The sequence below is a fragment of the Nanorana parkeri genome, unplaced genomic scaffold, assembly GCF_000935625.1.
Source record: "Nanorana parkeri isolate BGI_ZX_2015 unplaced genomic scaffold, ASM93562v1 scaffold1097, whole genome shotgun sequence".
NCBI lineage: Eukaryota > Metazoa > Chordata > Amphibia > Anura > Dicroglossidae > Nanorana > Nanorana parkeri.
In genome coordinates, this window is record NW_017307365.1 from 140,304 (window position 1) to 156,686 (window position 16,383).

The window sequence follows — 16,383 nt, forward strand, 5'->3', positions numbered from 1 at the left end:
CGAGCAATCTATGCTTGGGAAAGGGTTTATTTGTGATTTTAAAAGTTGTTAAAGAGCAAATAGATGTTACTGTTATTGCCATGTGTGCAATATTTGCATGATTGCGACCAAAAAATGTTGTTCTACATAATGCAATGTCCCTTGCACATGACGCAAAATTCAGGATTCAGCATTCTTCTACTTCCTCTACAGCACTCTCCAGTGTTGGCCAAAATCTCGCTGGCCCCTAAATTTTACACATGAGGATCCCTGGATCAGGGAAACAGAGACAACTGTAATTTACATGATTACACTCTCCTCACCCCAATCTAGAGACCTTTATAGCAGACCTTCCATGGAAAATGTAAGGTTCGCTTTCCTTCCAGCCAACCGCAACCCAAACAAAATTGGCTGCAAAAAACCCTTTGAAGGTAAAGTTACAAAAAAGCTCATCCTGGTTTTGGGTCTCCACACTTCTAGGAGGTGCGGGTGCCTTTACGGCACACCAAGGCTGCCTCTTGGGATAACTAGACACTCAAACGTGTTTAGCACTGCAGAGCACCCAGTAATTCCTGTGCAGCCACCTAAACGCCAACATCCCCCCACCCCATAAGCCCCTGCTTTACAACAAATAGCAGCAGACCTCAGCTTAATATTCAATCTCAACCTTGCATTCCACGCCTGCCGATACTCCACAGGACCCTATGTTTATAAACAGGAAGCTGTCTGCTATGCTGCCTGGCCACAACTCATCACTACCATCATAGACTGCAACTTCCGGGTTCTCACATTTTTAATCAAGACACAATTGGGGAGACTTTTTAACTAAGGACAGCCTTCTGAAAGCAGTCTCTGTAAACTAGGGACGGATGGTCACTGTAGCGTATGACACAATTGACTTAATACAGACATCAGGTCGCTTGCTTCATACTACATACTACAATTATGTGACGAAAGCCAAGTGCTCCCCTTGTGCAGAGCCCTTTGAAAGTTATAGGTTAAGACAGTAAAGAGTATTACATTTAGGTATTGCATTTAACATTTTAGGGTTGGTTTATTAAACAAGTAGAGGTTGTTTACTTACCAAGGTAAGTATTTACTTTTTATAGTGAATGGTATTGAAAAGGTGAATCTGTACTACCCTTCTAGTACATTTCACTTTTAATACCCAATTATGTGCAAGGAAAATTAAAACTTTAGGAATTTTGTTTGCAAAAATGTATTTGACCACAAGTGTATCTTATTTACTAAGCTCATTGAACATTCACTTTGCTAAGTTAACAACCCTATGCATACTGGTGCTTTGTTAACTTTACCATAATGAAAGGGGATGCTTACCATTAATGTATAGATACTCAAAGGCAGATCTCTACAGGGAATAATTGGTGGTCAAAGATATCCTTGACCAAGACTTGCCTCATTTAGCCAAGGTTTCAATGCAGCACATGTGCTATGAATGGATTGTTGCCTTTTTTGTAGAGAACAGTAAACAATATACAATTAAATGTACTCTGGGATTAGTGACGCGCTGACTGGACTCAGGTATTAGTGACGCTCTGTCTGGACTCTGGGATTAGTGACGCGCTGTCTTAGCTCTGGGATTAGTGACGCGCTGGCTGGACTCTGTGATTAGTGACGCGCTGGCTGGACTCAGGGATTACCACAGAGCGCATCTGGGGCCCGGCCTCCTCTGCCGCCGGTCGGATGCTGCTGGGGCCCAGCCGCCTCCATCTCTTCCCTCTACCCCCTTGTGCCCCCCGTTACGCATGTAAGGGGCCCGGGCCCCTCATATGAGTATCGGCCATACCCCCCTTTTTGCAACACATGATGCGCTGCCTTTTTAGTGGAATTCGCGGCTGGAAACCGTGCAATCCGCCCGGCACGATTAAAAAGTAATGGCACCTCCAGCGCAATTGACTGTGGTGGGCAACTCCGTGACCATCTGGCAATCCGTGCGGTTTTGTGCACTATTGCCGCGTGGTCAGGAGTCGCCAAGGTGTGAACCTAGCCTCTTGCTTTTTTTCAGGGCAGGTGTGTTTTGTCACAGAGGATAGTATGCTTTAAAGCCCTGAGCCCGGAGACTAATGGGCGAGAGTGTCAGTACTAAAACTTTTCTCACAACCATCAACCACATTCAAAGCTTTTTGGATATTTGAATCTGGTGATACATCATGTCTGAAAGAGATTAATTGCATGCAATTAATTATTAAGGACACCCTCCCTCTTCTTAAACTGCTGGAAAAAAACACCTATTGTAATTAGCAGACTCCACAGAGATGATGTGCATGGTCACATGTCCTAGTCACATGTGCCAGAGTTCCAGGAAGTAAAGGGAGATATAGTAATGTAGCCTTTGGAAAAATGGCCACTGTGAGAAGAATGGAGAGGAAAAGAAAAAAAGGTATGCAAAGAATAAAAAGTCTGCAATTATTTCTAAGTATCTGTCTGTAGATTGTCATTACTAAACATTTCTAAAGGCGTCTTTATTGTCATTTCAAAGATATGGGTAAAGTTTCTCTTTACGTTAAACAGCACACACTTCAGGAAGCAGGCTCATTCGTACCACATATGAGTAGCTATATGAAATGTGGCTGCATTCAGATAAGGTAAACTGCATGGGCTTTCTCACTGAGGTCCACGGCTGCATGTTTGACATCACAGCTATAAATAGTGAAGCAAGGATGAGACTGACAGCCCCTAAGAATGCACCTTCAAAGCAAATAAAGTATGGCAGCTACCATATTTCTATCTTGATAGATTACAGGTAGCAAGTGAAACCCAATAGTGAACGTTAACAGGGTTATTCACTAAAGAGTGAATAGTTTGGAGAAGGCAGGAGAAGTGAACAATCTAGGACAAAATAGCTGAACCGTAAAGTGAGCTGAATTGGAGAATTTTTCCCAATCTGCTATGTTGTCCTAGATTGTTCACTTCTCCTGCCTTCTGCAAGCTCTTCACCCTTTTGTGAATAACCTTTGTAGCCCTGTTGTGGTGTCAGCTCCTTTAAGAGGAAAGATATTGCAGCTGCAGGTAGAGCCAGAGAGCACAGGGAGTGGGGACTGTAGTACAGAGTAGATATGGATAAATTTGCTGAAAGGACTTTGAGAACTGCATCTCCAAGGATGCTGTGGGGAGGAAACAGGAGGCTTGTGGGTTGCAACTGCGGAGCAGCCTCAGTCTGAGACCGGGATCTGAAGTGGTCAGATGGATGCTACACAGTGTGTGTTTAGACTGCCTGTAACAGAGCTGCATGGTCACCTCTGACACACAGGAACACACAGGCTCTGTACCGCAATGCTGTAGAGACTGACATTCGTTGCTGAGCCGAAGAGCGCCTGGATTGAGGCCAAGTGACGCGGCAGCGGCGGGGATATCGTGGCCTGGTCGCACGGCCGATCCAGCCACCGGAGTAATCTAGCCTGTCCAGCTGAGTGAGTGGAGCCGAGTGGAGGGGACAGAGATCATTGCCCAGTACCCTGGGTGACCTTAGACGAGCTGAGACATCCTGCAGGAGGCCCTAGATGACTGCACCCATTTCACAGATGTCGGTCTGAGGAAAGAGGGACGTTCGCCTTCTGCAGACAACCATCCTCCTTTTTACAAAGTGACACTGGAAGTGGTGAGAGGCCTTTGGCCATTGCAACAAATGTACTTTTCCACATCTGCTATACAGCATGGGCCCCAACGTTGGCTATCCTAGGACAGTACTACTGACCAGTAGTTTAGAGTGGGGTAGATACTTTAAGTAGAGATATTAGTGTTGATTGCATCTAATCTAAGTGTATTATCTGAGACATTCTGACATTTCAGGCTTTCGTGCATGCAATAGATAGCCGTGGCTGCTGCGTGTCAGATTGCCTCATCCTGTTATTGGTTGTATTATATGTGATTGGGGAGCAGTTAAGTGCCTTGTTCTATTCCACAGTCATTAAATCTGTTACAAAACTTCACAAGGTGTGCTGGTGTGCTGTGGATCCATTGCCTGAGGTCTATCACAGAGGTGAGACAGAAGTGCCCGATCATCCAGCGGCTCCTTCGGGGGTGAGCGCTACCTTTTTAAATGTTTTCAGCAAGCAGTGAAACTGTACATTCTTATTTCACACCACTGACCAAGTAGTGATGGAAGAATAGGTATAACAGTCCCAGCTGTAGAATTTTGTCAGTTTACCTCTGAATGCAAGGAAATAGAATCACTACTTTCCAAATATTTGCACACATTTTACCAGACTCTTCTACATATACAAGTGATTATTTTATATTATACACATAGCAATAAGAGCTTTTAGTTTTCATTGGGCATTATATTTCTCAACTTAGAATTATTAATTATGTTATAATATCAGACATCTTTTTTTTATGCACTGCAGAGGCAAAAGCAAATTCCCTGCTGTCTGGTCAAGTGCAGCAAAGAGTGTAGACAGCAGGAGATATGTCTTGAACATTCTACTATCTGCTTAAAGCCTGCTGAGATAAATGCATAATAGATAACAAAAATGGTAATGGCTTTTTAAAATGCTTGACAATGCAGACATTCTCTTTTTACATACTGCACCTTACTGATTTAATTGCTGAGCATGCTGTATGTACAGTAAATAGGCCCACTTTGCTTGTGCAATCATGCATTTTGTTTCCATTTTGCAGCAAACCTTTGTATTTTAATAGCTGGCAAACAATTGGGTTTATTTAATTTTAAAAGGTATGACCTATTTTCTTCCTGCTAAAGCAAAAGTCTGCCATACACGTGCAGACATTGTCACACAACAAAAGCATTAACAGTAGTATCACACAACAATCTTCCCGTTTATAGAGCACTAAAAATCATATCAACGGACCACAGGATATTAGCCTTACTAGACAATGCGGTAAGTTGGAGTTTCATCAGCTATTCTATTTATCTCTGTTGATAAGGGAGTGATGACTATGGACACTACTGATTACTGTATCATGAGCAAGAGTAGGGAAATCACGCGATGTGGATAAAATTGTTGATGCGTATGTCTGGTGACTTATCTGAGGGTCTGATCATTTGTTGTCAAACAATTACATTCTCCTGTTATCAATTTTTTGGGGACAGATAGAGCTTTCTTTTGGTGGTATATAAAATTACCACGTGGGGGGGCACTTATTTGTTACTATATAATGAAAAAAGTAAAGTAAATAAAAAATAAAAAAAAAGTTTCCCTAAGTTATGTTATAAAACATCTATTCTTACCCATATTTTTGGTAAAACATAAAAGACGGGGTCACGTCGGGTAAATAGACACCAAACACGTCAAGCCTTAAAATTGCGTGCGCCCGCAAAATCGCAAAAAAACGAACACACTGAAGATTGGCCATAGGCGACACTTAAAACGCTTTTACCGCTCAACAGTTTAGTGTTATCAGTAATTAAAGGAGAACTATGGGGTCTGGGCTTTTCCCCATAGTTCTCCTTAGGGTAACGGGAGGACACAAACTAGCATCCTCCCGTTACCCTAAGCTCAGTATACCGCGAGCTACAGCTCGCGGTATACTGAGACGCCGCAGCCGGAGCGGATCCGCCCAGCTGCGTGAGTGACAGCTGGCTCTGTCTATCTAGAGGCAGAGCCAGCTGTACCGTCCGTTCCGCCAGTCAGCGCTGGCGGATCGGAGCGGGGAGGGGGGAATCCATCCCCTCCCCTGTCACGGCAGAGAGCCGTGACAGGATCGAGAGGTGAGCAAACGCCGGTATATGTTCGCTCACCTCCCGATCTACTGAGCCGACCTGTGACAGTCTCATTGTCACAGGTCGGCTAGAACTATGAGGTGAGTGAAAAGCACTCATCTCATAGTTCTCCTTTAATGGCCCTGAAATGATTGCTCAAACCCCGACGTTTGCGGTTATATGTAACATGTGTGGCACAATAGGCGCAATCGTTTTCGCACATAGGCGCACCTTGACGCATATCTGCATGTGTATGTGGGGGCGGAGGACTTTAAAAAATAATTATTTTTTAAAGCTTAATTTTTTTTATGATTCTTTCATTTTTGTATTACTTTTTTTTTTACACAACTTTATTGCTATCACATGCGGGATAAGAAGACCCCATGTGATAGCCAATTTACATGACAGGTCCTCTTTATGAAGACCAAGACCCCTAATGTCACCTAGGGACCCCCAGCTACATCAGACAACAGGCTACAGCAGATGAATGAATAGACAGTATTTGAAGGTCAGAGATGGTAATGTTTCCAAGCATGCAAGCAGATTAATATGTGGCCATGATACAGTGAGCCATTTTGATGCCAGAAACTACAACTCATGAAGAAGGGCGGTACATTACACACAAGGGGAGGAACTGCAGAAAAACATGATGCAATAACTAAAATGCCCACAAGATGGCAGTATAATAACCAGCTATACAACCAGCTATAATACATGGCTTAAGGAAAATTCAACTATCGGTGCTATTCACTAAACTGCCGTATGCAGCCGAGTGAATAGACGACCCGAAGTGAAGTGAGCCGAACACTGTTACTATTCACTTCACGCTTGTACTGCTGATTTCAGCCGTATACCGGCTGAAATCAGCCATACATTGCCTGGCTTCGGGTCGGCCGAACATGCTCAGCATGTTCGGCTGACCCGAAGTGCAGAAGGAGTTCAACTCAGCCGATCCAACATATGGATCGGCTAAGCCGCACCTCCGGCAGGCTACTCGCTGCTGTTCGGCCTATTCTCATAGATGCCAAACAGCATTGAGTGAATAGCAGAATGCCGAAGAGCGGCATTCGGCTCGGCTATTCTGCTCGGTACATCTGTGGTACCGAGCAGAATAGAAAAACAGTTTAAAAAGTAGTATAAAATAAAATAGAAAACGATTGGGCGGAGTTAGCAGTGACGGCTAGCTCCGCCCAGCTGTTTTCTATTGACCAGGCTGTTCTGCTGCCATCAGAATAAAAAAAAAAAATCACCATAGGAATGTATAGCTAGATTCCTATTGGCTATTTCAATTTGCAATAGCCAATAGCAAACTACCTATTGCACCCACCCTCTGCTGCTGTCAATCACTAGAGCGGACCTGATGGAGAACTTCAGGTCCCCCCTGCTGATTGACAGCAGCAGTGGGCGGGTACAATAGCTAGTTTGCTATTGGCTATTGCAAATTGAAATAGCCAATAGGAATCTAGCTATGCATTTCTATGGTGATATTTTTCCCTTTTTTTTTTTTATTCTGAAGGCAGCTAACGATGGGAGAAAGTGTTTCTCTCCCAGGCGGCCGGGAGCCACTATCTAATAGCGGGAGACTCCCGGAGCGTCCGGGAGAGCTGGGCTGTCTGGAGATCAGTGTCCCTGGTAACCAGGGACGCTGATCTGTCTGTGCAAGTGGCCAGAGCCAGCCGTGAGATGACGGCTGGCTCCGCCAAGCAGTCAGTAGCAGGCTGTCTGTAAGAAACATACCTCGTATCATTCCGGGTCCGCGATCCGGGTCCGCAAACGGGCCTCTCCGGCGCACGACGGATCGTAGCTCCTCCACCAGGCGCACGCGCAAGAGACTCCTTAAGCCGCGGCCAACCGAATCTTCGGCGTCCTACTGTTTGCGACAGTGAGCGCTGAAGATTCACTCTTTGCAGCAGCTGACCACACAAGGGACCAGGCTTCCTCCCTATTACTGCCACCTTGTATTGGAGCCAATGTGGCCGAACAGGGGAGCCACTTGACAACCCAGCAAAACCGGATCATCAAGTACATTGGGAAAGAGACTCACAGGCGGTACTTCACTACTACCATCTTCTGGGAAACTACCTGGCTGAGAACGCCACAACCGCAAGTACCTGGGGGGCTATCTATTAACCTGTTACTTAGTTGGTCATGGACTATTCCTAAACTAAATGCGGGTCAATCCCGGTTATCCTTATTATTTGTGATAAACGTTTCCCACACCTGGGACATCCTTATATTGATTTCACTTAACAGGAACTTTACTATATCAAAGTCTGTGTGTGCATGTTCAAGGAATTAGGAAGTTGCTCTTTTCAAACCTATAGAGGTATCGATACTTACCCACGTACCTCGCTGTTCCTATACATGTTACTGAGGGCCTCCTCCTAAAGTTGAGTTATACTTTACCAGACTGTTAGTAATCCTGTCTTCCACCTGTTTTTCACCACGGTTAAATGATGTTACCGGTCTCATACACATCTCTAAGTTGCTGAGAGAGAGTATATTCGAGACCGCCCACTGACTAAACCGTGAGGTACGCATCTCCGCAGTTGCGATCCTAAGCGTGCATTGCAAAGTCGTTACACTGTCGGCCGGCCATTCGGCCAGCTTTGGCTTTCACCCCGGCTCAGTCTAGCCAAAGCATATGCCTTAGGCTCAACCGAGCCGCTCGGCCGACTTCGGGAGCTGTACGGGCTATAGTGAATAGCCCGTACAGCAGCTCTTCGGTTCTACTGAACCGGAGGGGTCCTGGGGCCGAAGCTAGCCGAAGGATCAACCGAAGCTATGGCTAGATCTTTCGGCAGCTTAGTAAATAGACCCCTATGTGATTCTCATTTCACATTAATAGCAATAATAACTTTGGCTATGCACTGTGTCATATTTTTTATGCAATTATTGTGACAGCACATGCGCTCTACCTCGCTTTTGCCTGTTATTGCTTTATGCAATAGGTGCAAAACTGCTTGTTTTGACTATGATACCTTGGAATTTGTTATCCTGCTTTGGTTCTCTTGTCTTGATACTTGCATTTACAGTTTTTGTGTGTGTACAAAACTCTTTGTAATACGACTCTAAAATTCAAAAAATCTACACAAGATGGAAGCCAGAGCACAAAATATTCATATGCAAATTTATCCAGGACCATTGGTCAAGGAGCCAGGGCAGACAGGCCACAAAGCAGGTTCTGCTCTTGCATTGATACTATGTTTACTCTTTATGTAGGACATGTAGCTGACAGTGTATGTTAACAGTTTCACCTTTGGGTGACATTACTCCTTTATGCTCCCTAACTAATAAATTAATTTTAACATTTGTGGTTCAATAGCAAATTGTGATTTCTCCATAGTTAATGTTTTATGCTAAACAGACATAACGTCAAATGTATTTTCACATTTAGATCTAATCAGACTTGAAATTGAGTGAACAGAAAAATAAATAAGAGAACAAACTACTCATGCTGCCTGTGTCCTCCCACAGGATGATGTCCTTGGTGCCTGCTACAGAGGATGCAGACTTTTTTCCATCTGTCACTTTGTGGATGTCACTGCTGATCTTAACACTACAAGAAGTGAATGCGAGTCAGGTAATCAACGACTAAATATAATAATAAAACATTTTTAAATAGGTAGATCGTTATACTTGCCTGTTGTCTTTCCTGTTAAAAATACAGACAATTAAAATGTTATAATTAATGTATTGGGAGTCAGTACAGTTTTTTTTGCTGTAATTTTTTGGAAATAATCATACTCAACTAGATTTTTGTTTGGGAAAAAAAAACTGATTTCCCTCCTGTTAAAAATGCATACTACCAAAGGTGCTTAAATACTGTCTATTTGAATAATTTCTTTCTTTTTCGTGTAAGTTATAAACATTAAATGAGGAGTTTTGGGCTGGAAAACTAAATGCGGTCTGTCATTTTCAAAATGTGACCTAAAAGATATTGTTGCAATATTGTATATTCCTCCATTTTTATGGTGAAAAAGAAACATTTGTCTTTGTCCTTACAAACTGCATGCAATAAGTGTTTTGGCACATGAGGCATCACAGAATTTTATTTAAAATTACAGTTATACAGTGTGTACCATAATCCTTACATGGTAATGGTATAAATGTAAACGTTACTTTTTTTGTAGGCTCCAAAGATAAATAGGGATGTAGTTTAGCCAATGAGGTCTAACAGAATTTGTAGCATTATTGTGTATGCGCTGTGTGTGTGTGTGTGTGTCTTCTTACTTCTACGGAATCTGAGAAATCTAGCTTTTTAATTTTTTTGGATAACTCCAAAGATAAATGGGGGTTTGGTTTAGACAATGTGATCTACAAGAAATTGTAGGCACACAAACTATGCTGTGTGTGGCATGTTACGTCATGTTTCTTTGGCCCTTGTACAGAATTGTTGAACCTATCTGTGAATTCAACCTATGCAGATTTGTCCATGATAATGCCCTATCTCCACTGAAATCCGTGATTAAAACTGTCCCAGTATTGGACAATTTTACACTGCTGTATCCTCTGAAGTGTCTTAATTCTTGCAGTTTACCTGTGTCTGTGCTATTTTTCCCTAGTACATTTAAGCTTTGACGCTCGAAAACGAAACTAAAAGTCAGATGCCGGCTTTTAGTTTCATTTTCGAGCCGCGTACAGCAGAGGACGCCGCGGGATCGCAGGGACAAGGTGAGTGTCAGTTTTCTCTGCAGCCCCGAGTCTGGCTCGGGGTTACCGCTCCTAGCATTGAAAATTCACCCCGAGCCAGACTCGGGAATACCGCCAGGGAGGTTAATAAAATGTCCCTGCTGCTAGCTAATTTTGTACTGCTGTATTCTCATAAAGTAGTATTAAAGGCTCATATTTTTTTCAATAATAAATCTGGATCAATCAATTATACATTGCAAAGCAAACTATTTTAATTTTTGCATCAACAACTTACAGTCATCAGGTTTCCAAACAGTTCCAACTCTCTTAGTTCAGCTTCCTTGAACTTCCTGTTAAGTACAAAATTACATAGGACTGCACAGCCTCCAGCAGCTCTCCATCTACTAGCTTGCAGAAAGGAGGTGGGAGAGGAAAACAGAGAGCAGGAGAGTGATTGGCCTTGCTGTGCCTGTGTGTTTGCGAACACACACCCAACCTACTAGCACACACAAGGGGGGCTTCATAGGACCCCGCAAGGGAAAGGACCCACCCTATAACAGGAAATCAGGGCCAATGCTCAGGGCACCAGCTGATTCTGCAGGAAACTAAAACTTTTAAACATCAAGGAGCAGCATCCATTGTAAGTCATTTCATCAGTATTTGAAATAGCTGAAAACCCTTTTGACTTTTATATAACCTTAAATCTGTTATAAAACAGTATGCATCTGTCTGTACTCGTCTCTGGTACATTTTGACCAGTTCTTCTTCATTAAAAATATACTAATGCTGGCCAGTTCTGCATTTCTGGATCATCTTCAGTCTCCTAATTCTTAACCCCTTAAGGACCAAGGCTTTTTTTTTTCTCAATTTTTTGCACCCATGTTAATCCACATTTTAGGCCTGAAAATTACTTAAAACCCCCAAATATTATATATTTTCTGAAAGCCAAGACCCTGTAGAATAAAATGGTGGCAGTTGCAAATGTTTATGTTGCATGACAGTAGTGCAACTTATTATCAAACCTAAAAATTTAGTGAAAAAAGCACTTAAGTTAAATTTAGTGTCCCAAAACACTATATAAAACCATTTTTTTTGTAAAAAATAAAATATTAGGTTACAACAAGTAGACGATGCTTTAAAAGCGCCTACAGGTCATCAATGTAGCGATATGTGTAAATATTGGCCCTAGAATTATTGCTCTCACTCTGGTATGCGCGTCGATACCCAACATGTGCAGCGCAATTGTCGTTTTCGTACGTAGGCACACCCGAAGCGTGTTTTTATGTGACAACGCGCATGCTCGCTGGGGCGGGGACTTTCAATTTTTGTATTATTATTTTTACATTTAATTTGTTTAATATTATTTTTAAAACTGTTTATTTTTTTTACTTTACTTTAATTGCTATCACATAGGGAGGGCTTGCAAGCCCCCCATGTGATAGCATATTGGCAGTGACAGGTATTCTTTAAGGTGATGCTGGGGGTCCAAAAGACCCCTAGCGTCACCCTTACACTTAAAATAAGCTATTGAAGTGCAGACCGCACTTCAATAGCTTATTGCTGGGCTTCAGGATTCGAGCACTGTTGCATTCGTACAGATAATGAAAGCCAATTATTGTCATCATCCATAGCAATTTAGTTCACAGTTAACATTTTAAAATTGCTCTTATTTTTCTTTTGCAGCCTGTGTTGAAGCCTATGCCAAAACTGATGAGCAGAATGGTTGCACTACTGGATGTAGAAAACAGCTTGCTGAAAATCAGAAGGAAAAGGTAGTCTTTTTTTTATGAGAGTTACGCATTTATGAAAATGGACCTAGAGCAGGCCAGCTTGAAAATGTTGGCCAAATGCTACTAAATTGCTTTATTGTGCAAATATTTTGTAATGCAATGGCATTTATAAATCTTCTTACATCATTCCACTTTTCAGTGGGTGTACATTTTGTGAAGATCTCTCACAATTGCTCCACCACCCTCAAGTGATCTGCAGCATAGATATACTGTAAAATACTTAATTGTGGAAGTAGGAGAATGCTGCTTTTTAAAGCCTTGAGCTTCACTATGGCCGATGATGAAAAATATAGAGCTTTGTGTCACCACCAACAGAACTGCCCACCAACATGACAGGAGGACGCCAGGAATCATAGGACATGAGGTTCAGTGAAACACTCAGGAGTGATGTACAGTGCCTCACTACTCCTTCCTTCTAGCTTGCGGCCATAACAAGTATTTTTGTCACAGGTAATAAAATATGCTGTTACTGCATACTGCAGCTTGGATTTAGAAAAGTAAATGTACACTTCTATTGTAAATGGGGCAATGGGCATTTAAAAAAAAGAGCCTGGAGTTTAGCTTTGAATATTTTTAACAATATAATATTTCCTGTTGTGACCACACAGTAAGTTCAATGTATATTTCTCCAGTGGGACAGAAATAAAAACTTGACAAATTTTAAGAAAAAAAAGAGTTCCATTTTATGATTTAGACACATTTACCAGCTAAACACTGTTCTGAAAGGAAGATAATGGTGGGAAACTAAGTTAAAAATGCTGCATACCTTCACAGCCATATAATTTATATTTAAAGGGAAACTCCACTTTGAAATAATACAAATAGAATATAGCATATATAATTGCTACACAAGCAAAAATAATGCTAATAAAAGTTAAATTTCCATTAAAAACGTCAGCCACTGTATTTCTGTACAGAACACCCCCCAGAAATGCAATTTCCTGCTGTTGTGATTGGTTGAGAGATTTTCCCAGAAGTCTGCACTAAGATACAAGTACAATTTCAGGCAATAGGAAATTCATTTTGGTGAGATGCTCCCTAAGGGATAATTACTACTAAAGGGATGCAGACACTGCACATTTCCTCATCACAACACAGGCCACCAGCTGATTATGGTGAACCCAGACCCTCCCATTCTGAAATCAGTTTAGAAAGGAGATACTGCAACAAATAGCTTTTTCTATAGAGCAGAAACAGGTATGAATCTTAAAAACAAAGTTGGTTAAAATCCTTACAATTAGGGATGCACCGATACCAAATACAGTACTCGGTACAAGTACAGATACTTTTCCAGCTCCAGGACTAGACTAGAGAAACATTCAAAAGTTAGGAGGCAGCTGTCATTTGTAAGGAGCACACGGAGCTCCTGGGATTTGTACATCTATGTTTTAATGTATGATTTTGTTTTTATAAATATAAATAAAGGGATGTACCTATACCATTTTTGCAAGTACGAGTACTGATACATTTTTGTTTATTGTCATGTGACAGTTTTTCTAAAACAATACAGACTAATGATTTCAGGACAGTAGTGGAGTGCCAGAGCCAGGTCCCAGCTGCAACCGCTGCAACCCTGATAGTTCTCATGTAAATGCGAAATATCGGCACTGGTATCTGAAAAGTATCAGTGCATCCCTACTTACAATGTACACAGATCACCAATAATTTTTTATTTTCTCAACAAAAGTGGAGTTACTCTTTAAAGTATAACGCTGCTGATTGTATAGCTATTGGTCTAATTCAGCAGGGGACATGTCAGACCACTGCAGCAAGATCACTGTTCTCACATCTTCAGGCTCGTGGTGGGGGGGCAACTGTATTACTGACAGTGGAGCTGCCTTACAAAGAACAGATAAAACACTGAAATACCTTTTCATTTGGTGCTCCTTGAAATTAGTGTAATTTTCTAGGTCTTTAGATGGAGTGTAATTCAATTTCAAACTTCAAATGCCTAATATACAGTATAAGTTGCTGTGACTGATCTCTTCAGGAATTTCTATAAAATTTCTATTTAAAATTCTGTTTACAGTTATAAGTACATTTAGGAAACAATATATAATTTAAAGCCCATCTCTGGGCAAACCAAAAAGTACCCTTGCAGTGGAGCTACTCTAGCACTGCAAGTAGTAAGTGCTTGTTTTTGTCAAGAGGCTGGAATAAAGTAGGTTTACTCACCTGACCCCCGCCTCCCTAGTGGTCAGCACTCACCTCTTCTACCCCTCCACTTTGGCTAGTGGAATGTCCCTTGTCTGTAGGTCTATGGAACGTACATTATATGTAATGACCTCAGCAGTCCTTCTACCACCAGAGCCAAGGGGAAAAGATGCTACAGGGACTGGTCTAACAGCCGAGAGTGAGCTGGCAGGAGCAGCTCAGGTAAGTAAATCTGCTTTACTTCAGCCCCTAGACAAAAATTAACATTTAACCTTTGCAGTGTGGGGGTACCCCATTGCAAGGGTACTTTTTTGTTTGCCTGGAGATGGTCTTTAAATTGCTATGTAAATGTGGTATATGATGCAGTTTTTTATACATACTGTATAATACACTGCATGTTTTGATTCTCTATTCAAAGCAGCACTGTCATTGATCATGAAAGAAAAAAACACACTGCTAGCAGCTGTCAACCGAAAACCAAAGCTTTCTTTTTGCACATGACAATGGGGAACTGCTGGAGTGTGTGAACCCGCAATCCATCATTGTGAGTGATAAATCAGAATGCAGACTTTGACATTCCTTGTGAACAATGGTTCTGTATCGCACAGTTTTGTGTAGGCAGCTTAGCAGCGCTGGCACATAGGAAGATGTACCTTATACGTGCGTAGGATAGTTCTGTGTCGCTAAGAAGCAAGGTTTCTCCATTTCTCCTCTTTAGACTGCAATTTTCTTCACATCTGCAGAGAAAAACACAAATTTGCTTTGCTATATTTTTATGCTTTCATTTTTTTAGTTTGTTTCCATCCCTTTTTCATGGGACAAGTGATGGCCTAAAGATGCAGTATACTATTTATGAAAGTAGAAGATGTAACAGAAACTTCCTACTTTCAATTAAAAAATTAAAAAGAAGATATCCTTGCAGGATTACAGCAGCAGTGACCAGTTACTTATCACTGCTTACCCATGGCAATGATCTATCTTTGGAACTGCCACTTTCTTTGTGTTATCTCTGTCCAGATTAGCAAATGCCAGTTGTATCTTCAATATGTACCTAGTCTCCAATTAATGACAATTTTCCATATAAGCGTATGCTTTTATTCCTAATCACATTGAGTGATTATGTTGCCAGGAGTCAACTAATGACTGCTTGTCTAATGCTTAGTATTTAAGGGGGTTATTCATTAAGCTGCCGAACGCAGCAGAATGAATAACCGAGCCAAAGTGAACTGAGCCAAACTCTACTCACAACAGCCCTATACGGCTATTTTTAGCCGTACATCGGCTGCATTTGGCTCACTTCACTTCCCCTCGGTTTAGCCGAACAGCCTCAGTGCATTTTGCTGAAACGAATGGAAGATCCTTTCGCCTCAGTTGATGCAACATCTGGATTGGGTCGAACGTTCAGCAGTTCAATCCCTGCTGTTGACCCTTATTCTCATAGGGGCTGAACACAGAGAGTGAATAGCCGAATGCTGTCGTACAGCGTTCGGCTCAGTCATTCTGGTTACTACCTCAGAGGTAGCAAACAGAATGAAACTGTCATTGTAAAATTAGCGGGGACCTGTTAGCGGGGACCTGCTGATGTAAAAAGGTCTGATAGGAATTTGAAGGGGGATCCCAACGCCCCAAAAATGGGGAAAAAAGTGGTGTCCCCCCTAAAATTGTTGTGATTGTGGGGGTCTGCAGGTAGAGGGGCTCATCTGCATCTGGGTACTCCTTTCATAAAGGGGGCACCCAGATGCCTTTTCCGCGCTGTGAATAAGTAAAGGGTGATGTTATCCCTACTTATTCACCAAAAGGTTAAGTAAAATGTAAAGAAACAGACAACACCTTTAACCCCTTCACGACTGGGGACGTACACTGTACATCTGCGTCATGAAGTGCCCAAATGAGTGTAAGTGAGCAGCTACTCAGGAATACCTGAGTGCCTCAGTATTGAGACATCCATTAATGAAAGAATTAAGCTGTTACAAATACCGGATTGCTATTAGTGATCCGGTATTTGACAGCTAAAATAGTAGAACGGTGTGCATACTGCTCTGCTATTTCAGTTTTGACAGCTCAGCAGAGATCGGGACTTCTCGATGTGTACAGGCTGTTTGTTACATTCTTCAGCACAGAAATGTGTAACAATATATTTCTATG

The 16,383-nt window shown here is 41.9% G+C and overlaps 1 protein-coding gene across 1 annotated transcript in view; it reads left to right on the plus strand.

Annotated features, from left to right (window-relative positions):
- LOC108796349 (transmembrane protein 59-like) overlaps nt 1-16,383 on the plus strand; it is a 47,931-nt gene that overhangs the window by 6,767 nt on the left and 24,781 nt on the right. Inside the window, exons 2-3 of the mRNA XM_018567812.1 lie at nt 9,140-9,245; nt 11,978-12,066. Of these exons, the coding sequence (XP_018423314.1) occupies nt 9,140-9,245; nt 11,978-12,066 (195 nt within the window). The remainder of the gene's footprint in view (nt 1-9,139; nt 9,246-11,977; nt 12,067-16,383) is intronic.